Source organism: Pipistrellus hanaki (genome assembly GCF_964339955.1).
Source record: "Pipistrellus hanaki genome assembly, chromosome: 15".
NCBI classification, from domain to species: domain Eukaryota; kingdom Metazoa; phylum Chordata; class Mammalia; order Chiroptera; family Vespertilionidae; genus Pipistrellus; species Pipistrellus hanaki.
In genome coordinates this window covers 45,306,641-45,330,908 of record NC_140517.1, presented here as the reverse complement: position 1 = coordinate 45,330,908, position 24,268 = coordinate 45,306,641, and the positions used below count along the sequence as shown (strand labels likewise).

General features: G+C 48.6%; 1 protein-coding gene and 1 long non-coding RNA gene across 6 annotated transcripts in view; both read right to left on the bottom strand.

Annotated features, from left to right (window-relative positions):
* LOC311633534 overlaps positions 1-24,268 on the bottom strand; it is a 176,790-nt gene that overhangs the window by 48,545 nt on the left and 103,977 nt on the right. The gene's annotated exons all lie outside the window — the stretch shown is intronic.
* Positions 720-11,744, bottom strand: ZNF114 (zinc finger protein 114). 5 transcript variants are annotated; one of them, XM_084906092.1, is made up of 4 exons: positions 11,710-11,744; positions 8,714-8,762; positions 3,889-4,015; positions 720-2,539 (listed from the first exon to the last, which is right to left on the bottom strand). In XM_084906092.1, exons 2-4 carry the CDS (start codon positions 8,714-8,716, stop codon positions 1,431-1,433), a joined length of 1,239 nt encoding a protein of 412 aa, XP_084762218.1. In that variant the 5' UTR covers positions 8,717-8,762; positions 11,710-11,744; the 3' UTR covers positions 720-1,430. The 5 variants fall into 5 exon arrangements, with proteins under 5 accessions (XP_084762218.1, XP_084762219.1, XP_084762217.1 ...); XM_084906093.1 differs by lacking the exon at positions 11,710-11,744 and adding an exon at positions 11,240-11,251; XM_084906091.1 differs by lacking the exons at positions 8,714-8,762; positions 11,710-11,744 and adding an exon at positions 6,752-7,825.

Here is a 24,268-nt window from a genome sequence, read left to right as displayed (position 1 = left end):
TTAAAAAATGGAACTGCTTTATGACTCAATGAATCCACTTGTGGGAATATAGCCAAAGAAACCTGAAACGCTAATTCAAAAGAAAGCATGCACCCCTCTGTCCACTGCAGCACTATCTGCAATAGCCAAGATCTGCAAACAGCCCAAGCACCCATCAGTAGGTGCGTGGATAAAAAAGCTGTGGTACCTGTACTCAGTGGAATACTACGCAGCTGTAAAAAAGGAAGGAAATCTTATTTATGGCAGCTTGCAGGAACTTGGAGATGATTGTGTTAAGCGAAATAAACCAGTCAGAGAAAGACAAACATTGTGTGATCTCACTTATATGTGGAAGCTGATGAACAAAATAAACCAGCAAACAAAAGAGGGCCAGAGGCATGGGTACACGGAACAGACGGACAGATCTCCAGAGGGGATGGAGGTCGGGGCACTGGAAGAGATTAGCCAAAGAACATTTACGTACATGGGCACAGACCATGGATACAATGTGGTGAAGGCTGGGGTGGGGGTGGGGGAGGACCAGGGACTGGTGGGTAGAGGGAGAAAAGGGGAGACATCTGTAATACTCTGTTTCCCCGAAAATAAGACAGTGTCCTATATTAATTTTTGCTCCCAAAGATGCGCTTGGTCTTACTTTCAGGGGATGTCTTATTTTTCCATGAAGAAGAATATGGTACACATTTATTGTTAAATGAAAATAAAGGAAATTTATTACCTGTATACGGTACAGTAGTACGGTAGTTGTCAACACAAACCAGACAAGCTGTGAATCCTACAGGATCAAGAATTTACTCATTTATTCAATGACAATCATGTCCTCATCTTCTGAAACATCATCATAACAATCCAATTCCTGAATTTCCTGGTGAATTTCTTGTGACTCCATTTCTTTCAGAATCAGTGGACCAAATCTCTCATGTTTAGCCTGGGGGGGGGGCTTATTTTGGGGGGATGCCTTATATTTCACTCAGAAGGAAACCTGTAAGTAGGTCTTATTTTCGGAGGATGTCTTATTTTCAGAGAAACACGGTAGTGTCAACAACTGGGGGGAAAAAGATGAAGGTTAAAAGCTTTCCACAGATCGTATCTTCACAGGCTTTCTTTCCAGTGAGAAACTCCCCATGTCTGTACGATGCAAGCGTCAACGGAAGACTTTCTCCTGTCCGTTAACTTGTTGAGCTCCCTTCCAATATGTCCTCCCCACTCATTCACGATTTAAAAAATATATATATTTTATTGACTTTTTACTGAGAGGAATGGAGAGGGAGAGAGAGTTAGAAACATCGATGAGAGAGAAACACTGATCAGCCACCTCCTGCACACCCCCCACCGGGGATGTGCCTGCAACCAAGGTGCGTAGCCTTGACCGGAATCGAACCCGGGACCCTTCAGTCCGCAGACCTGACGCTCTCTCCACGGAGTCACACGGGTCAGGGCTCATTCAGGATTTTGAGAAAAGCAAAGCCTTCTGCTCGGCCCTCTCCTTCCGTGCACGGCCTCTCTCTGCGGTGCTTCTTCAGGTGGCACCGGAGGGACGTGCTATTGGTGTAGCCCTGCCCGCACTCCGCACACCGGTAGGGCCTCTCTCCCGTGTGCAGCCTCGTGTGCACCGCCAGCTTCCAGGCCTTGTGGAAGGCCCTCCCGCACTCGGCGCACGCGTGGGCCTTCTCCGCGAGGTGCCTGTGGGCGTGCCGGTCGCGGTGCAGGGCGTGGCGGAAGGCTTGCCCGCATTCCTGGCACACGTGGGGCTTCTCTCCGGTGTGGAGGCTCCGGTGTCTCAGGAGGAAGGCGCGGTAAATGTAGGACTTCCCACAATCCCGGCATTTGTAGTTTTTCTCTCCCACCTGCGTGCTGCTGCGGGGCCTGGCACCGCTTTTCCCGCGGTGGTTATCCTGGGTCTTGGTCGGCGCTGCGCGAGATTGCCCCTGCCCGGCGGGCGTGGAGGTCCCCCGGGGGGTGTTTGCAAGCTCCTCGGCCTTGAACGCTTGCTCTTGAACGTGAGTTTTGTGCGCCCCAAGGACGCAGCCTTCCGGGAGGACGTTCCCCGGCGGGCCCCATTCGCAGACAGGGACCCCCCGAAATGCTTTATCAGGTGCAGGAAGCACGTGGTTGCGATTCTTGGCCCGTGTGACCGATGGCCGCCCTGTCGGAGTTCTCACCCGTGAAGCTGACCGGATGCCCTGCCACCGGCCTCTGTCGTCCTGGCTGTTCCCAGAGGTTTTGCGATTCCTCCTGAAGGCGCAATCTGGATCCGAAGTATTTGGGGGGGGGTGTCTTCTCGGGGAGTCTCCCTGTGAAGGCACCCGCTCTGAGCTGGGCTCGGGGTCCTCCCCGGCCTCAGGGACCTGCGCCAGGCGGCCGTCTCCCTCGTGGGCAGCCGCCTCCGGCCCCCTCCGCCGGTGCGGCTCCTCTGCGCGGACTCCTCCTGATGTGGGATTGGCGCTTGTCAAACACACTCCGCTGGCTTCACAAAGTGTGTTCTTAGCAAGACTGTCCTGCTGGGGGGCTGCGTCTTTGGTTTTCTGTCCAATCACCTCGCCTAAAACGCAGTGCACAGAAGTTAAGTTCTTTTTTTAATATATTTTATTGATTTTTTACAGAGAGGAAGAGAGAGGGATAGAGAGTTAGAAACATCGATGAGAGAGAATCATCGATCAGCTGCCTGTTGCAAGCCCCCCACTGGGGATGTGCCCGCAACCAAGACACATGCCCTTGACCGGAATCGAACCTGGGACCTTTCAGTCCGCAGGCCGACGCTCTATCCACTGAGCCACACCGGTTTTGGCAGAAACTACGTTCTTTGATGAAAGTAAAGATGGGCTGGAGAGGGTCGAACAGGTAAATGGCCGTGCGGGTTTCTTTCCTAAGAAGCGTTAAAGTTATTTTTATTGACTTTAGAGAGAGGGATAGAGAGGTAGACACATCTGTGAGAGAAACATCGATGGGCTGGCTCCTGCAGGCCCCCTACTGGGGATTCAGCTCAAAACCCAGGCGTGTGCCCTGACTGGGAACTGAACCATGACCTCCTAGTTCAGTGGTTGGCAAATGGCTCTGTTAACTAATGAGTTTGCCAACCAGTGGGCTAGGCTAAATGTTACCGTGTAGTGGGCAGCTGTGAGGAGTAGGCAGTTGGGGCATATTGTGTGCAAAGAGGTAAAGGGCAGACTAGGACAGTGGTCGGCAAACTCATTAGTCAACAGAGCTGCGGTGTGCCGACCACTGTCCTAGTTCATGGGCTGACAACTCTCAACCAGTGTGCCACACCAGCCAGGCTAACATGCTTTTAAAAAAAAATTTTAATTTCAGCCCTAACCAGTTTGGCTCAGTGGATAGAGTGTCGGCCTGTGGACTGAAGGGTCCCAGGTTCGATTCCAGGCAAGGGTATGTAGGAGGAAGCTGATCAATGTTTCTCTCTCATCCATGTTTCTAACTCTCTATCCCATCTCCCTTCCTCTCTGTAAAAATCAATGAAATCTACATATATATATTTTTGAATTGATTTCAGCCCTGGCTGGTGCTGCTCAGTGGTTAGAGCATTGCCTGCCTCGGCGGGCCCCTAGGTTCGCTTCCGGCTGGCTGAGTCTCCCTACGTAGACTCTCTCTGGGTGCATTCCTTTTCCGCAAATAAGTTCTCACCGGCTGTGGCTGCTATTTTTCTCTTGTTTGAATGCTTTCGTACAAGAAGACAAGGACTGCGGACGCAGACCGTGGTCTCTGATCCCCGCGGACTAGATTTCCAGTTCCCCCGGGGCAACCTGGCCTACCGGCAGCAGCCGTGTCTCTGGGCGGTCATCAGCCAGGCCCCTTCCAGCTGCCTCCCGAACCCGGGAGGGCTCGCCCCCGTCCCCTCCCCTCCCCTCCCCTCCGGGCGCAGGAGGGGCCCCTCACCCACGGAGGCCAGGTTCCGGAGGTTCTCCAGCATCACGTCGCAGTATAGGTCCCTCTGCTCCGGACCCAGCAGGGCCCACTCCTCCTTGGTGAAGTTCAAGGCCACGTCCGCGAAGGTGACCTCGTCCTGAAAGGAAACACCGGCGTTGGTTCCCGGGGGCCCTTACAGGTGGCACTGTGTCCCCTCCCAAAGACAGGCTGCCGCCCTAGCCCCCGGGCCCTTCAATGTGAGCTGATTTGCAATCAGGCGCTTTGCAGAGGCAAAGGAACTCAGATGAGGTCACTCAGGAGCAGGGTGGGCTCCTGGGACGGGGAAACCTGGACAGACCCACAGAGGGAAGGCGTCACAGGACGATGGGAGTGCAGACAGGGGTGCAAGGTCCGTCCGCTGCACACAGGGCGTCCCCAGCTGGTAGCTCAGGGGAGGGCTCTTTCCTTTCAGCCAGACTGAGCTTGGCGCAAAGGAAGTTCATCCTGAAATGCTCCTGGAAGCTTGAAAACGCAGTTGAAGTACCCATAATGCCTCTGTAATTATTCCAAGTGTGTGTACACACCTTAGCGGCTGATAACGCACTTAATTTTCACTCCTAGGGAGAATCCAAGATGGCTGCACAGGTAAACACCTAGCCGCAGCTGCACACAACAATTTCAATAAAATACAACTAAAATATAAAATGGACATTACCCAGAACTACAGGAAAGTCGACTGACTGGAAATTCTACAACGAGAAGCAAGGAGAAAACCAGAAAAAAAGCCTAAGGTACGGAGACACGCGGCGCACGGAGAGGACGGAGCCGGAGAGGAGGGTGGCTGAGTGCCTGGCTGGCGTTCCCTAGCGGGAAGGAGATAAAAGCTCCGACTGTGCTGGGCCCCAGTTCCGACTGCTCTGAACCCCAGTTCTAGGCCAGACCCCGGGGACCCAGGCTCACACAGAGGGAGCTGGGCAGAACCCCGGGGGAGCGGCGAAAGGAGGTCCCGGCGAACACATTGCGCGCAGAGAAGGGACAATAGGCTGTGCCGCGGGATTGCCCTGGCGGGAAGGAGACAAGGGCTCCAGACTGCTCTGAACGCCACCTCCAACTCCACTTCCAACTGAACTGAACCCCAGTTCCGGGCTCATTGGGGGAGAGCCTAGACTGTTTGGTAGCAGGCGAAAATCGAGGACACCTTTCTCTCAGAGGCGCTTGCAACGAGTACTGAAGCACCCTGGGGATTTCTGAGACTCAGGAACCGCATAGGGTGGGGCTGACAGAAGCCAAGGCTGTAGGCTCCATCCTGAAACTCCGCCCCATCAGGGAAGCTGCAAAAATGCCGAGACAATGAAATTAAATCACAAAAGAACGAAAGAAATGGAGGACAAAAAGCGACTGGATATAGAGTTCAAATCTACGCTTATAAGGTTTTTCAAGAATTTCCTAGAAAAGGTCGATAAGACCTATGAGGATATGAAAAGGGATCAACTAGAATTAATAAGGAATAAACAAGAAATGATAAGGGATCAACAAGAAATAAAGAATACATTGTCTGAAATAAAAAATATTATTCAGAGTCCTAAAAACAGAATGGAAGATCGCAAGAATCAAGTCAAAGAGTTGGAACATAAAGAGCCAGAAGACACTCCTCCGCAGAAGCAAGAAGGCAAGAGAATCCAGAAAATTGAAGATAATTGAATTTTTGATAATTGATAAGTGAGCGAGTGCCGAAGCCAGAACAGCAGGGTTAAAATTCAACTCTGGGACAACTTCAAGCGAACCAACATCAGAATAAAAATTATGAACAACAAATATGTAACTATCAACAAGTGAATCTAAAAACCAAGGAAATTAAAAAAAAAATCTGATGAACAATATTAACTAGTGAATATAATAGAATCAGAGGTATGGAAGGGGAGTGAACTGACGATTCTTGGGGAAAAGGGGAGAGGGGGATGTGGAAGAGACTGAACATAAACTGTGCACCTATGGATGAGGACAATGGGGGGTGGGAAAAGGGCAGAGGGTGGGGTGGGAACCTGGTGGAGGAGAGCAATAAGGGGGGGGGGGAAGGAACATTTGTAATAATATGAACAATAAAAATTTATTTAAAAAAATTTTTTTTTCACTCCTTTTCAGGCTTACCTGATTTGAAATAATGGGTGAAGCCAGACTCAGCTTGAAACAAGGATCATTTATCTAATAGACTTTTTAATGGGGATACATCAAAGAGAAAGTTTAAGGCACAAAATTGGCAGCAGTGTACGAATTGAGGGTGCACAGGCACCCAACAGAATGATTCTGGATGTTCGCGATTCCACTGCTACAAGTTACCAGCAGAGCGTGAATCAGAAGGTCGCCAGTTTGAAAACAGTCATTGACAAAAAAAAAAAAAAAAAAAAAATTATTAAAAAAAATATTTGTATTGCCCTAGCAAACTCATTAGTCAACAGAGCCAAGTATCAACAGCACAACGATTGAAATACCTTTTGAGAGCCACATTTTTTAAACACGCAGGTGGAGTCCACACTCACTATGGCGCCATTCCAGGGGTAGGCAGTCCTCTTAAAGGTCCGAACCACAGGAATGTTTCTTTGTTCTATAAATCCTAAAGGCTGGGGACGTTGGAATGTGGCCCTGTCTTGCGAAAGCAGATAGTACAGAAGCAGAGCTGAGCGGTTACTCTCTGAAGGTTATCTACAGTTTCTACCCCTGAAGCCACTGAGTCCGTGGGAATCCATCTCCTGTGGTCCTGGCCCACAGGCACAGGAAAACTGCCTTAGCCTCCAGGTCTCCATCTGGAAGCTGAGGCAACTACCCTATTGTTTAAGCAAGTGAGCGAGTGCCGAAGCCAGAATAGCAGGGTTAAAATTCAAAGGGCAGTTTTTACCCAAGTATGGCTGCTACCATACTTCAGTGAGCGTCCGCACTCGGCCAGTCTCTGCAAAGAAGATGGCTCTGATGGGAGAGCTCCAGATCTCACTCCCCCGGCATGTGACATGTCATCCGTTTGGCTGAAGCAAATGGGTACACCACCCCCCCGCCGCTCCCGGGAAGAGACGATGGTTAGGAGAATGAATAAGCAGGAAGCAAAGAGAAACGGCTGGCCCAGGAGCAGGACATACACTAAACCGGTGTCTGAGGTGTCTGGAAGATCTGGAAGACAAAGAAACCATCCTAGGAAGAGGGCATAGCGACCGCCCGCCAGGCGCCCGGCATGGCTCTGGGGTTGAGGGTTGACCTAGGAACAGGAGGTCAAGGTCTGATTTCCAGTCAGGGCACAGGCCCAGGTGGCGGGGCCCACACCCAGGGTGGGGTGTGCAGGAGGCAGCCGATGGTTGGAGACAGGGTGTGAGCTGACAGGGTCCTTGCATTCGAGGGGGCTAACAAGGCCTGCCCCCTACCCCACACCGCGTCCCAGGCTGGTTTGGATGGCGACTATCAGGAGATGAGAGCCACCTTTCATGGCCTGCCAAGAAGTCTGTAACCATTTACTGAGGTTTGCTGTGCTGAGAATCTGTGCTTCTGCTGTCTCTCCCTTAGAGATTAAGAGGAACAAAGAATACATTCCTCTTGACAGACCTCCTACTCAGTGTTTTTTGTATAAAAAGTATCGCACAGCCCAGACCGGTTTGGCTCAGTGGATAGAGTGTCAGCCTGCGGACTGGGGGGTCCCGGGTTCGATTCCGGTCAAGGGCATGTACGTTGGTTGTGGGCACATCCCGGGTGGAGGGGTGTGCAAGAGGCAGCTGGTCGATGTCTCTCTCTCATCGATGTTTCTGACACTTATCTCTCTCCCTTCTTCTGCGAAAAAAATCAATAAAATATATTTTTAAAAAGGTATTGCACAGTTAATAAACCTGCTACAGTCGGTCAATGGCTACCTGTAGTCCTCACGACCCCGCTCTCCTGTCTTTCTTTTCTCCATTCCCACCGCCCTACCTCAGCCGCGTTCAACCGTCAGGCTGGCCCTGGCAGCCGATCAATGATTCTCTCATCATGGATCTCTCTCTCTCTCTCTCTCTCTCTCTCTCTCTCTCTCTCTCTCTCTCTCTCTCTCTCAAATACATACATATATACAATAAAAATCCGGTGCCATCCTATCAGTAAGAAAGGGACACCCCACATCCCACCCATGCCTCGGGCATCTAAGTCTCAGAGAGGCGGGTTTCAGATAAGGGGCGGCATACCACTGCTATCTGGAGTTGTGGTTTCCAAGGAAACGGCCAGACGCGATGATAAACCCTAAGCAGCGGCTTCAGCCTTCCCAGCAGGGAAGGACCCGGCCCCCTGGACCAAGGGTTCCTGTGGAGCGCAACCACGCTATGCAACCGGAGCAGTCAGTGGTCGGCAAACTCATCAGTCAGCAGAGCCAGATATCAACAGGACAACGACTGAAATCTCTCTGGAGAGCCCAATGTTTTAAACTTAAGCTTCTTCTAACGCCACTTCTTCAGCATAGACTCGCCCAGGCCGAGGTGTTTTGTGGAAGAGCCACCCTCAAGGGGCCAAAGAGCCTCAGTTTGCCGACCACGGAACCAGGACCTCCCGCGCTCAGGGTGTCCTTTTACAAACTCCCTCCGCGGCGGTCTCCGTTCCCCCGAAGGAAGGACGTGCCGGTCGGACGGAACTCAAACCCGAAGCCCGGTCCCTGGAGGAGCCGGGAGCCGCCCAGCTCGCCGCCCTCACCGGCTCCGGCGCGGGCCACGGGTTCGGATCCCAGCCGCCCGGCCCCGCGGCCCGGCCCTCGGGGTCTCCCCGGGTCAAGGGCGCTTTGCGAGGTGGTGGCACCCCCCGCCCGCCCCGGGCTTCGGGGACCCGGCTCCCGGCCCGCCCCGCCCCGCGCACTCACCATTGCGCAGCACCGGCCTCGGAGGGTTGCGGAGCGGCGAACCGGAGCCCTGGAACCGAACAAACCAGAAGAATCAAATAAAAAACCGGTACAAACACCCCTCCCCGCCCCGCACCTGCCTCCCACCCCCTTCCTCCAGGCGGACAGGTTAGGGGTGAAGGGGAGGAGGAGCCACGCAGGAAGGGGTCCCCCGGGACCGCACCTCTGCCCTCCCGGTGGACTTGAACTCCGGGAGCGCAGGGCCTAGCCCCGCCCGAGCAGATTTGCATATCGCAGGCCCTCGGGCGCTCCCACTTCTTCCCTGCCTCCGGGTGACCATCCCAGTCTCCGGCCCTAGAAGCCCGTTCCTCCCCAATTTTCGGTCCCTGCAGCCAGAATGCATGGTGGGCGTGGCTGCTTCTGCAGGGATTTGAATTGATAAGAACCCAGATAAGTCTCTCAGCAAGAGCTGCTCAGACTTCATCAGGGACAGCAGATGACACACCTTGACTTTGACAGCAAAGCAACCTTATTCTTTTATTTAAAAAAAATTTTTTTTATTGATTTCAGAGAAGGGAGAGGAAGAGATAGAAACATCAATGATGAGAGAGAATCATGGATCGGCTGCCTCCTGTGTTGAATGGAGAAGAGACCACCCAAGGGACAGAGACCCCTACCCGGGAAACGACTCCAAATAGCCAATTGAGGAGTTAAGTAACAAATTTATTACAGATTCGAATCCGGGCTGCCACCGCCAGGATGGAGCAGGCAGAAACAGCAATAACAGTTACAAATCCAGCTTTTTTATACATTTCAGAAAAAGGGGGGTGGAGGTCGTTGCTATGGTTGCATGCATCGGCCAGATGGCCTAATCTCCCTTCTTGGTTTGTCCTGTTCTTTAGCCTTGACTAACTCAGACTGTTGATTTGGCCTTCAGCCTTAACTCCCCCAGACTGTTGATCTGGCCTTCAGGGCCAGGAGGAGTTAGTAGCAACTTTCTACCCTCCAGATAAGGTCTGTTATGTTCCATTCCTCATCCTGGACGCCCCCTACTAGGGATAGAGCCCACAACCCAGGCATGGGCCCTTGGCCGGAATCAAACCTGGGACCCTTCAGTCCGCAGGCTGAAGCTCTATCCACTGAGCCACACCAGCCAGGGGAAGCCATCTTATTCTTAAAGACGTGGTTTTTGTCTTAAACAAGTGGATTTGAATCATATCAAACCAATACACGTGTTATATATTAAATATATTTTATTGATTTTGTACAGAGAGGAAGGGAGAGAGATAGAGAGCTAGAAATATCGATGAGAGAGTCATCGATCAGCCGCCTCTTGCACACCCCCTACTGGGGATATGCCCGCAACCAAGGTACATGCCCTTGACCGGAATCGAACCCGGGACCTTTCAGTCCCCAAGCCGACGCTCTATACATTGAACCAAACCAGTCTCTGCCAATACACGTTTTTTAATGAAATGTCCCTTCATTTCTACTAATGCAATTCTGCCTTAAAGCTTATGTTGTCTAATATTGATATATACCTTGTTAATAAACAAAGTTCAGCCCTCGTTGGTTTGGCTCAGTGGATAGCGCATAGCCCCCAGGTACGTGCAGGAGGCAACCAATCGATGTTTTCTGTCTCTCCCCCCTCCCACTCTCTAAAAATCAATGGAAAATATCCTTAGGTGAGGATTAACAGCAACATATGCACACACATACACACACAAAACAAATAAACAAAATCCGACCAAATAAATTTGAAGACCTAATTGGCTTAAAATAAGCTATTCATGAATAGGGCAGCATCTGATCTAGCAACTAAAAAGATTATAAAGGCAAAAAGAGGGTGGTAACGAGGAAATTACATAACAGGGTACAGGATATTAAAAAAACAAACAAACAGAAACAGCTCACATGCCCTAGGTTATTTGGCTCAGTGGATAGAGCTTCAACCTGGAGGGTCCTGGGTTGGATTCCAGTCAAGGGCACATGCCTGGGATATGGGCTTGCTCCCCAGGAGGCAGCCAATCAATTATTCCCTCTTAACATTGATGTTTTTGTACCTCTCTCCCTCTCTCTTCCTCTCTGAAATCAGTAACAATATATTTTAAAACATTTCATTAACTACCAAGAATTGAAAATAAGAATATCCTAACAAAACTTAGAATCTAAACTATTAATTGTTTTGTAGTTAAGCGTGCTACAGGCAGAGGCAGTTTCAGTTCTCCTTTTGGCCGGCCCCAACCACAGGAGTGAAGCAGAAGCCGAGGCAGACAAGGCCTCCAACATCCTGTCCCCAGGCGTCAGCAAGGAAACCCACAGAGGGACAAAAGCGCCAGACACTGACACACAGGAAAGAGAATTACCGAAACCCCGGAGAGCTGAAGTGGGAAGCGGCTGGTCACCAGAATTCCTTAGTTCCCCTCTTCCCACGATCCCCTTAGAAACACCCTGTGCCTGCCCTGAGACGCTGAGACGGTTCAGGCATGAGCCTGCCATCCTCTCGGGTTTTCGGCACCCGAATAAACCCCTTTCCTTCTGTCACACCTGGGTGCTGTGTTTGGCATCGTGGCAGCAGGCAAAGGAACTGGAGGCTCCTGTAGGCTGATTTCAGTTATACTTCCTACCCTCACACAGGCATAAGTTCCCCCCCGACCAACATCACTCATCAAAATGCCCCTCCTCCTCCTCCTCTTCATCATCATAGTCGTAGTCATTGTTGTTCTCCTCCTGCTCTTCTCCTTCTTCTTCCTCTCCTCCTTCTGCTCCTCCTGCTCCTCCTCCTCCTCCTTCTCCTCCTCCTCTTCCTCCTCCTTTTGCTCCTCCTCCTCCTTCTTCTGTTCCTTCTCCTCCTCCTTCTGTTCCTTCTCCTCCTCCTCCTCCTGCTGCTCCTCCTCATCCTGCTGCTGCTCCTCCTCCTCCTCCTCTTGCTGCTCCTCCTCCTCCTCCTTCTCCTCCTCCTAACCAGAGATGAACCTACACTGACACATCATAATCACACCACATCCATAACTTACCTTGGGGTGGTCTCCCTGAGAACCAAGGCCTCCAGTCTTGGGCAAAGAGAGAAAGTGCTCTCCCTGAGTTGACTTATATAGCTGGGAGGCTCCGCCCCTTATCTTTGATTGGTTAGCTCTTTGATCCTAATCCACACCTATTTGTCTTGGGTCTAGAGATTGGGACCAGGCCTAAACTGGCAGTCAGATATCCCCTGAGGGGTCCCGGATTGGAGATGGTACAGGGTTGCTGAGGGGACACCCCCCTCCACCCCGCCCGTGCATGAATTCCATCCACCGAGTCTCTAGACCAGTGTTTTTCAACCTTTTTTGGGCAAAGGCACACTTGTTTCATGAAAAAAATCACGAGGCACACCATCATTAGAAAATGTTAAAAAATTTAACTCTGTGCCTATATTGACTATATATAAAGTAATTCTCTTGAATAGGAATCAAATAAACACAAAGAAAGTATTTTATAATTACTTTATTATGAAATATTAAGTAAACAAAATAGTGAAAAATTATAAAATTCTTGTCTTGTCTGCACCTACAGCACACCAGGCAACATCTCGCGGCACACTAGTGTGCCGCGGAACAGCGGTTGAAAAACGCTGCTCTAGACTACAAGAAGACTTGACTTTGGCTGGCTCGTGGGTCAAGAGGACGGGAAAACACCATTCCGTAATCATTTTGCAACAGATACGCTTAACAAATCACCACACCATGCATCTTAAAGGTACATGTCTTATCTGCCAGTAATACCTCAATAAAACCAGGGAGAAAAACAGGATAGGCTGCCCAGGAGCCTAGGGGGACCTTATTTTGGGGGGATGCCTTATATTTCACTCAGAAGGAAACCTGTAAGTAGGTCTTATTTTCTGTAGGACTGAAGGGTTCCAGGTTCGATTCGGATCGAGCATGCCCAGGTTGCGTGCTCGAGCCCTAGGTGGGGGGTTGTGCAGGAGGCAGCCAATCAATGGTCTCGTATCATCGATGTTTCTATCTCTCCCTTCCTCTCTGAAATCAATAGAAATATATATATAATGTTTATAAGTAGATGCCACCCCCAAAAGATGTCACAAGGACTATTCTGAGCTGACAGCAAGTGAGAATCGAGATGCAGAACGTTTGCTGGCCTCGCCTTCTCTTTAAAGAAGGTGCCCATCCCCAATTCAGTGCCCCTGAGGGAGGAGAGACTTCTGCCTGAATTCTTGCAGGAACTGACCTCGATAAAATAGCCTGCGTCTTTCACCCACCCCGCCCTCCATCCGAGCTCCTGTTCCTCGAGGCCCAGACCTCTTTCCTTTGTCACAGGGTCTTCTTTGTGACTCCTGAACATGTACCTGTGACTAAAAAGTGTGCGCCTGTCCTCCTGTTCACTGTCTTTTGTTTGTTTCACTCACAGGCCCCAGACGCCCAGCCTCAGAGGAGGACAGGATTTTGTGGACAAAAGGGGGCCACAGGCGGACCTGACAAGCTCAGGGGAGGCCTGCATGGCGGTCTGTCCTGTAAACTCAGACCTAAAGGAACCGCAGAGGGTGGTCTGGAAATAAACTTTAACTCAGTGATTCCCAAAGTGGTCTATATCAACCCCTAGGGGTCTATGACAACCTGCAAGGGGTCTACGTTAGCGAAAAAAAAATTTGGGGGTCCATGAAATGAAAATGGGGGTCCACGATAGTGGATCTCAACATACACTGATAGTACCTATTTACTTACATCATATTATCTTATAATATAAAAACATATAAATTATTTATAAAAGTACCTATGAAGTAAAAAATTTATTATATATGTTTATAAAATTGTGTAAGTTGTAGGATAAAAACCTGCACATAATGATATACCAGTATCATCTTGTTACAAGCATACACGCAGTAAACATTCTTGCCAATTTTTGTCTCAAAGCTTCGAGAACTTGCACCGACTTGTTCAATTCGTCACTCTATAAATATGAATGTGAGAAAAATACGTTCATTCGTTTCCTGAATCTTGATTAGGAAAGTGCTGAGAAAACATTTAAAAAAATATAAAGTGGTAGTTTATCGTACAAATTATAGTGAATCAGTGTTATTTTGTTTGAGAATGCCGGAGAAAAGTAGGTACATTATTTTTTATTAAATTTTATGTTACGTATATTTTATATAACAGATACAAAATTTTATTTTGAGTAGTTTTAATTTAAATTCAATAAATAAATGTATAAAACTTAACATGTGTTTTTATTTCAAGTTTTTAACACTAAACTTCACTATAGTTAGAAATTTACAAAAAAATCAATATCAGGTAAGTAGGGGGTCTACCCAAAACTGAAAAACATGGCAAGGGGTCTACGGCACAAACAAGTTTGGGAACCTCTGCTTTAACTGAACGTGGGCAGTTACGCCCTAGGCCGCTGTCTTCACTGACAAGGTCAAGCTTTACCTTCACTGAGCCTGTCTGTGTTTTTGCACCTATCTATGAAAGTCACTTCTCGCCGAAACCGGTCTGGCTCAGTGGATAGAGCCTCAGTCTGCGGACTGAAAGGTCCCAGGTTTGATTCTGGTCAAGGGCATGTACCTGGGTTGCGGGCACATCCCTGGTAGGGGACTTGCAAAAGGCAGCTGATCGATGATTCTCTCTCATCGATGTTTCTAACCCTCTATCCTTCTCTCTTCCTTTCTGTAAGAAATCAATAAAATATATTAAAAAAAAAAAAAAAAGTCACTTCCCTTTTCCTGGAGAGCCTGGGGCGCAACCTAACTTGCTGGGCGCCAGACAGATACCACTAATCCCTTCATTATCATGCTAATTTCCCTTTTACTTTTTTTTTTTTTTTTAACTTTTTATCTTTTTACTTTTTACTTATCATATTACTTTTTATCCTATCTTCCGCTTTGCTTTCTCCCACCTCCTTAATCTATCACCAATGGATTTCATGTAACCCACCTACGTCCCTCCTTCGATTGCAATGTATAAATACAGATGTAACCCACCATTCTTCGGAGCATTCTCTCAATTCCTTGAGGTTCTGCTTACCGCCATATGTTGACAGTTTGACTCAAATAAACTCACAAAAATTCTTTACAGGTTTCAATGTTGTTGTTTTTTTCCAAAAAAATTTTTTTTTTATGTTAACAATTTTCCTCTTCAACATGGGAAAATGGTTCAAGTGTTGTGGGGTTGAATCCTGGGTTCAAAATAAGACCACCAGAGGCTGATGATTAATTTAAAAAAAGCATTCAAGCTGCTCTGGGCCCGGCTGCTTTGGGCCTGGCTGCTGCTGCTCTGGGCCTGGCTGCTCCCAACCCAGCTGCTCTGGGCCCGGCTGCTCCGGGCCTGGAAGCCCTGCTTTAAAAAGGTAAATGAGTTTCCAATGAAGCAGATAGTTTGTTAGAGATCTGCTTTTGTATATCAGGCAAATAAGCATTTTAATCGGTCAATATATAAGATGATGCGTATCTAATTTAACATAGATAGGGTGAACATGAAATTTATCATTTAAACCAAGACACTTTTTAAAAAAATATATTTTATTGATTTTTTAAAGAGAGGAAGGGAGAGAGATAGAGAGCTAGAAACGTCAATGAGAGAGGAACAGCGACCAGCTGCCTCTTGCACACCCCCTACTGGGGATGTGCCCGCAACCAACGTGCATGCCCCTGACCGAATCGAACCTGGGACTGTTCAATCCGCAGACCTACGCTCTACCACTGAGCCAAACCGGTTTTGGCTAAACCAAGACACTTTTAAGAGCAAAAGGGGGCAATCATATCAGGACAACAGACATAAACCTGGGCTTTCCAGATAAAGCAGGACATATGGCCAACCCACCCATCACTGAATATTTGAAACAGTTTTTCTGTGCTCCTCATAATATTGTTATTGCATCAGAATGTGATGAGGATTTGTTCATGCTCTTTTTTTTAAAAAATATATTTTATTGATTTTGTACACAGAGGAAGGGAGAGAGATAGAGAGTCAGAAACATCGATGAGAGAGAAACATCAATTAGCTGCCTCCTGCACACAACCAAGGTACATGCCCTTGATTGGAATTGAACCTGGGACCCTTCAGTCCACAGGCCAAGGCTCCATCCACTGAGCCCAACCAGCTGGGGCTTATGTTCTTTTTTTATACTGCAAAGAAAATTTGTTTTATTTACTTAAAAAATAGTCCTACATTCTAAGTCTCAGCTGATCTGTGTTGAACTTCATCATATATGTTACTCCTATGAAAATGAGATGCAGATGTTCTGCATACCTAATTTCTTTGAACCCTCCAGAAGATTAAAATACCTGCAATCCTCTCAAAAAAAAAAGCAAGCAAGGATTTATTGAAATATCTGGCCAGGACAGCTTCAAGAGCACCACACGCAGGTGGACTCCACACGACTGCACCGTTTCAGGGGTAGGCAGCCCCTTTTAAAGGCTCAAACCACAGGAATTTTCCTTTATTCTAAATTCTAAATCCTAAAGATTAAATTCTAAAGACTGGGGTCAGCCCCAAGGGTTGTTGCTAGTCACATCCAACTGGACATTGGACTGTGGCCCTATCTTGCGATAACACGGAAGCAGAGCTCAGCGGTTAGACCCTAAAGGTTATCTACAGTTTCTACTCCTGAAGCTACTGAGTCAGTGGGAATCAATCTCCTGTGGGCCTGGTCCCAGGCGAGGGAAAATTGCCTTAGCCTCCAGGTCTCCACCTGGAAGCTGAGGTAAGTATTCCGTGTTTAATCAGGCAGGAGCCAGCCTTAGCAGGGTTAAAATTCAAACAGCAGTTTTTACCAAAGTATGGTTGCCACTATATTTCACAAGAAATCACAAATGGGGCCTGGCCAGGTGGCTCAGTTGGTTAGAGCTTCATCCCGATGCCCCAAGGTTGCAGGTTCGATCCCCGATCAGGGCACAAGCAAGAAGCAACCGAAGCACTTCATAACCAGAGACACGCATGCGGGCGCTGCGCAGCCAGAAGCTCCGCATGGCAGCACACACGTGAGGAGCTGACACCGCGGAGGGACACTGCCCACTTCAGACACCTTCATTCTCCACTTTTCTGCTATCTTCTGAGGACAGAACATCTGCGGCCACTTTTGACTTAATCAAAACATTGACTGTTAAAACAATTCTTTAAAAAAGTGGTAGCGGATGTATGCTGTGACTTGTATTTATGACTGTAGAACCATGTGATGCAGGGTTGCAGTGTATGTTTGAGGGGACGCCATCTTTCAGAACTGTGCTAACTCACTGTTGAAGTGTCCATGGTAAGAGAAAATACAGATTTGTTTTTTGTGACAAAAAAAAAAAAAAAAAGAAGCAACCTATGAATGCATAAACAAGAGGAACAACAAATGAGTCTCTCTCTCTCTCTCTCTCTCTCTCTCTCTCTCTCTCTCTCTCTCTCTCTCTTCTGCCCCCAAATGAATGGAAAGAAGGCTGTCCTCTCAGCACCTGCCCTAGCCTCCCCAGACGTCACAAAGCCCTCCCACCTCTACGTGAGGGAGATAAGGGGCATTGCCAAAGGGGTTCTCACTCAGACTCTAGGTCCCTGGAAGAGACCTGTTGCCTAAGAGACTGGACCCTGTGGCAGTAGGGTGGCTAGTGTGCCTCCGGGCAGTGGCCACCACAGCATTGCTGGTGAAGGAGGCAGATAAGCAGACTCTGGGCCAGGAGCTACACTGGCCGTCAGCCCTGCCCGCCTGCTTCCGGATGATGGTCCAGAGGAGCCCATTGGTGGCTGCATGGAGATGACACGGTGCTGCCATCATCACCAGACGAGGCAAAGGCAGCGGTAGTCACCCTGGACCACACCATTTGGGCACCGTTCCTGAACTTTTGGGTCCTTCTCCTTTAATAAAGCCTGTGTCCTGGTTTTCTGCCCTCTGTCTCATCTTTCACAAGCCTCGGACTGAGGAGAGGGCACAGTCCTCTCATGGCCACATGCGAGTCCCAGCGTGGAGGGCAGGGCCCTCAGCGCAACGACAGCCAGCAGCCGGATTGTCAGCGTGAGCCTCTGGTCCGAACACGTGGCCCCCTCGCGCTGCAGTGACGTGGGCTTGGCAGAGGTCAGGGGCACGTAGTTGAGGAGGATGGAAACCCACGAGAACGCGGTGAACATGGTGGCCATGCCCTCCTTTGCCGCGTGGCACCTGCTGTGAAACACAGACACAGCGTGTGGGCGCTGGCGCCGTCTCTCAGGAAGCAGTGGCCCACGGAGACCCAGCTTTCACTCCCTCGTCTATCTTTCCTAAGCCTTCCGGCCGCCCCCTCTCAGGGTCTCCCTTGGCCGTGCTGGCGCGGCACACCCTAGCAAACGAATGGAACCCAAGCAGGGAGCTGTGGGGGCCTCTGATTTACAGCCCGTGAGTCCGAAGTCCAGGCGACAATGCCTGGTCGTCAACAAAATTCAAAGACAGCCCACTGGACGAGAGAAGATTTTCATCAACAACACACCCAAGGGGAGTGAATATCCACCATTTATAAAGAATTCGCACAACTCGCCGAAGCCGGTTTGGCTCAGTGGACAGAGCGTCGGCCTGCGGACTGGAGGGTTCGATTCCGGTCAAGGGCATGTACTTTGGTTGCGGGCACACCCCCAATGGGGGGTGTGCAAGAGGCAGCTAATCAATGACTCTCTCTCATCGATGTTTCTAACTCTCTATCTCTCTCCCTTCCTCTCTGTAAAAAATCAATAAAAATATATTAAAAAAAAAAAAGAATTCGTACAACTCAACACCAAAAAAACTCCCACAAAACAACCACAGCCAGTAATCCAATTAAAAAGTGGGCAGCGGCCCACGTGGCCCAGAGGTGAGCATCGATTCATGAACCAAGAGGTCAGCTGTTCAGCTCCTGGTCAGGACACCGGCCCGGGTTTCGGGCTTGATCTCCAGTTGGAGGGATGTGTAGGAGGCCATCAATCAATGTTTCTCATCTATGTTTCTGTCTCTGTCCTTCTCTCTTCCTCTCTCTCAAAACATACAAACAAACAAACAAACAAAAAACCCAAAATCTATACCATGTTCATGAATCCAGTGTCCTGGTTGTGGGTACAAGGGCACAATGCCATGGATACCTGTGAAGAGATGTTTGTTGGTCTCAGCCTTGAAGTATGGTAGCAGCCATACTTGGGTAAAAACTGCCCTTTGAATTTTAACCCTGCTATTCCGGCTTCGGCACTCGCTCACTTGCTTAAACAATAGGGTAGTTGCCTCAGCTTCCAGAGGGAGACCTGGAGGCTCAGGCAGTTTTCCTGTGCCCGTGGGCCAGGACCACAGGAGATGGATTCCCACGGACTCAGTAGCATCAGGGGTAGAAACTGTAGATAACCTTTAGAGATTAACTGCTCAGCTCTGCTTCTATACTATCTGCTTTTGCAAGACAGGGCCACATTCCAATGTCCAGCAGGATGTGCGGGATATTCCCAGCCTTCAGAATTTAGAATTTAGAATTTAGAACAAAGGAACATTCCTGTGGTTTAGGCCTTTAAAAGGACTGTCTGCACCTGGAATGGCACAGTCCTGTGGTTCTGAGAGGGCAGGGCGGGGCGGGGCTAATTCCTGACTCCATTTTGTACTGTGGGGCAGGGCGGGGCTATCCTCCATTTTGTGTAACTGGAGCATAGCCCTCACCCAACCAATCAGAGTCAGACAAAGCTGTGACATCACCGCCCTTATAAAACCCCTTGACCTGTCCAAGTTCGGCCTCTCTTCCGCCACGCTGTCGGCGTGGGTGGGACAGAGCCCACGCTAGTGAGGAATTCTGCAGTTGCATCGGACTCGGCTCCCTGGTGGTCCTTGGGGATCACAAATCTGGGTGTAACACTCCACCTGTGTGTGGTGCTCTCGCGGCCATCCTGGCCAGTTTTTCAATAAATCCTTGCCTGCTTTTTTTTTTTTTTTTAAATCAATCATCAGCCTCTGGCGGTCTTGTTCTGACTCCAGGATTCGACCCCACAACTAGCTTATCAACAACCAATGCTGGGGCTGGACCAGCCCTTGGGGTTCCTATTATGATTGGAAGAGACCCTTCAGCAATAACCACCAGGAATAAGGTACAGGTTTATTACTTATCTTGTTTCCCCGAAAATAAGACAGTGTCTCATATTAATTTTTGCTCCCAAAGATGCGCTAGGTCTTATTTTCAGGGGATGTCTTATTTTTCCACGAAGAAGAATATGGCACACATTGATTGTTAAATGAAAATAAAGGAAACTTATTACCTGTATACGGTACGGTAGTACGGTAGTTGTCAACACAAACCCGACAAGCTGTGAATCCTACAGTATCAAGAATTTACTCATTTATTCAATGACAGTCATGTCATCATCTTTTGGAACATCATCCTAACAATCCAGTTCCTGAATTTCCTGGTGAATTTCTTGTGACTCCATTTCTTTCAGAATCAGTGGACCAAATCTCTCATGTTTAGCAATAGCACTGTCTTTAAATGAGTACTTCTTGTCAAGGCAGCCTGCTCGCAGTGCATTTGCAATGCAACTGTCAGTGATTTTCTCCCATGAATTCTTCACCCAAGTCACAGCTTCTTGCAGTTTAGGTTTCACAAAGTTTCCACGCTGATTTCTCTCCATTCTATTTTCACTGGTTGCTAGACCCCAGTCGGAGCGGCCCTAGCGACCAGTTTACGGTAAATTAATTTTCATTCTGAGACAGAGCCTAGGGGGTCCTTATTTTTGGGGGGATGCCTTATATTTCACTCAGAAGGAAACCTGTAAGTAGGTCTTATTTTCAGAGGATGTTTTATTTTCGGGGAAACACAGTACAAGGCCTGGGAATTACATAGGACACCTGCCACACAGCAAAGTACTGGGGGCGGGGGGGTGGGGAGGGGAAAGTGAAAGAGAGAGAGAGAGAGAGAGAGAGAGAGAGAGAGAGAGAGAGAGAGAGGCCTAGGGCTCCATGGGCTCACCTTTACTGCTGAATTGGAAACATGTAAGTTGAACTAAAAAGCAAAGGAAGGGAAAACAGGAGAGTAGCCCAAATGTGGTTTTCTTTTTAATCCTCACCCGAGGATATATCTGTATTGACTTTTTTTAGACAGAAAGGGAGAGTGATGGAGGGGGCAGAAGGGTTGGAGGGGACCAGACCTGCTGCCTAGGCACATAGAACCGAACTGGAAGCCTTTGGGTGAGCGATGGTGCTTCGCCCAGCTGAGCCACCTGGCCAGGGTGACTTCAGTAACTACTTTGGTGATGACGGATTCCAAGTGTTACCTCAGAGAATCCTCAGACTCGTGAGATGAATGTTATTCTTCCCATTTTACAGATGAGGAGACTGAGGCACTGGCAGCTTAATAATCCTACAAATAACAATAAATTCTTTTTTTTAAAACAAAATATATATTTAATTGACTTTACAGAGAGGAAGAGAGAGGGGTAGAGAGTTAGAAACATCGATCAGCCCCCTCCTGCACACCCCCTACTGGGTATGTGCCTGCAACCAAGGTACATGCCCTTGACAGGAATCAAACCTGGGACCCTTCAGTCCGAAGGCCGATGCTCTAGTCACCGAGCCAAAGCGGTTAGGGCCAAGTAACAATGAGTTCTATAGAACATCCCAAGTCTTCCTCATCTACCTCCCACATCTCCATTCATTTGTTAATGTCCTCTTTACCTCCTGGGCTGTTTTCCATTTTCCAAAGGACACTCAGTCACTCCAGAACAGAATTACAGGAACTGTCCCCAATTCCTCCTTTTATCACCCAAATTCCGGGTTATCACATCCTCTCCTATATCTCCGCACCTCCCCTATGTCTCTGTCTCTGAAACCCCTGAACTACCCTGTTTCCCCGAAAATAAGACAGTGTCTTATATTTATTTTTTCTCCCAAAGTTGCGCTAGGTCTTATTTTCAGGGGATGTCTTATCTTTCCATGCGCTAGGTCTTATTTTCGGGGAAACACGGTATCACCGCTCCTTTATTCTGAATGGCCTCCCTCCATTCCATCAGCACCATTCCCGGAGTGTTTGTGTCCTCTGTGCAGGGCACAGTTCGGGGCGCTGCGATTCCTGTGGTGAGCGGAACAACGCCTCCCCCTAGTGGAGAAGATGGACAATGAAAAGGCACACACGATCAATGGCCAAGATGAATTTTAGATAGGGAGATGTTTCTAAAATAAGTATGACAAAGGGATGGGATAGTTGCTGAGGTGGGAAGGCGGAGGTGGTTACCTTAGCTAGGGCTGTCAGGGAATGAATCCTCTCCTTGGATATAACATTTTTTTAAAATCCTCACCTGAGGCTCTTTTTCCTCTCTGAAGTCAGTAAAAATATATTTTTTAAAAATATGTTCACATACAGCCCAGATGGTAAAGCAGTTCATTATACCATATGTTCTACTACTTTTTATTTTAAATATATTTTTTATTGATTTCAGAGAGAGGAAGGGAGAGGCAGAGAGAGATGGAAACATCAATGATGAGAGAGAAGCATGGATCGGCTGCCCCCTGCACGCCCCACACTGGGGATCGAACCCGCAATCCGGGCGTGTGCCCTTGACCGGAATCAAACCCAGGATCTTTCAGTCCACAGGCCGAAGCTCTATCCATTGAGCCAAACGGGATAAGGATGTCTTACTATTTGTATAGCGTGAAAATTTTCAGAATAAAGTTTTTTCAAAATAAAAACACTTCTATTTTTCTTGAGTATCCCCAGCTCCTCTTCCTTTGACCCAGTCACCCTCCAATGCCCCAGGAGCCCTTTAATAACCCATTCTTCCCAAACGCCCAATTCCACCAAATTAGGGTTCTAGGCAAAAAAACACAGGATGCCTAACTGGATTTGAATTTCCGATAAACAACAAGGAACTGAAATACTGTGTGTTGCGAAATTTGAACTTCACTGGTTGCTTCCCCCCTAAATCTGGCAATGCCGTCCTCAGTGCTGACTTTGCTCACTCAGGTAACCCCAGGGCTTGCCAGATGGTATTCAGTGATCTTCTAAAACAGTACCAGCACCCTAGCTGGTTCGGCTCAGAGGATAGAGCATCAGACCTTGGACTGACGGGTCCTGGGTTCAGTTCCGGTCAAGGGCAGGTATCTCAGTTGCAGGCTTGATCCCCAGCCCCAGGTCAGGAACAGATCAATGTCTCTCTCACACCAATGTTCCTCCCTCTCTCTCTCTCTCTCTCTCTCTCTCTCTCTCTCTCTCTCTTAAAAAAAAAGATGGAAAAATATTCTCGGATGAGAATTAAATATTTTTTTTAAAAAAAAAACTTAAAAGATAATAAAATAGTACCAGAATTAATTTACGTAATTCACCAATTCCTTGTAAAACCTCCAACTTCTCCATGTCACCCTAGTTCCTTTCCCTAGAACCCCCTCCTTTCCCTAGAACACCCTGACTCCCCTCTATCACACCTGCCTGCTCACCACTGCATTTCCGAAGTCCAGCTGTGCCTGGTATGTAATAGGAGCTCTACAGGCAATTTCTTTCTTTCTTTTATAAAATATATTTTATTGATTTTTTTTTTTTTTTACAGAGAGGAAGAGAGAGGGATAGAGAGTTAGAAACATCGATGAGAGAGAAACATTGACCAGCTGCTTCTAGTGGGGATGTGTCCGCTACCAAGGTACATGGCCTTGACCGGAATTGAACCCGGGACCTTTCAGTCTGCAGGCCAACGTTCTATCCACTGAGCTACACAGGTTTCGGCTCTACAATTTCTGAGAGACGAACGAGTTTAACATCTATTTTTCCCCACTGCATTTCCATTTTCCCCAAATCACCCGTTTTCTATTAGCATGCTGATTTTTCCAACGCTCACCCTAAAGCCCCTTATTACATACGAATTCACTAGGACACTCCAGTTCCTTCAAAACGCCAGTTCCCCTAGAATCACCCCGGCTCCCCTCATCTCGAGCTGATTCCTTCCTCACATTCTCCAAGAGCGCTTTTGATTCCGGTCACTCTGATTATCCTGTAATCACTAATCCCTTTGCTCTCACCCCGCCTCCTTTGGCTCTAAGGTTACCATGGCAACGTCCACCTTTGGCTTCCCCCTCCATCCTTCCGCATTAATCCTCTTTGGTTCCGAGCCCGGCCCGTCACCATGGAGACCAGAGCGGTCCCCTCTGCTCCCCTCATGTGGCCCTGGAACCCAGACCCCTCCCACCGGGAGAGACGCGGGGCCTGCAATGCTCAGCGAGCAAAGGATTGACATTCTCTGTCCCCATCCTTAGCGCCCCCACTAAGGACCCCAGAGCTGTCAAGGGCCAGTTGGTTGTACTGCGCAGGCGCATAACTTGAAAGGTGCTGGCGGCGCTTAGCCTGCTGGGAGTTGTAGTGTTCAGGTACAGGTTGCCAAGGGGAGAGCCGGGTAGGGTTATTGAAAAGGAATCTTGCTCCTTTGTCAGTATAGCAATACGGAGCACGACGAAGCGCTAGCTCTACTAGCCAGCCTGCTAATTATATTCTTTCATCTTTCTTACCCAGTGCTTACTGCGGAAATGCTGGAAAAACAAAATAGAGCTTATATTTTAGTGGGGGCGGACTGACTATTAAAAATGGGGCACAGCCGAAACCGGTTTGGCTCAGTGGATAGAGCGTGGGCCTGCGGACTGAAGAGTCCCAGGTTCGATTCC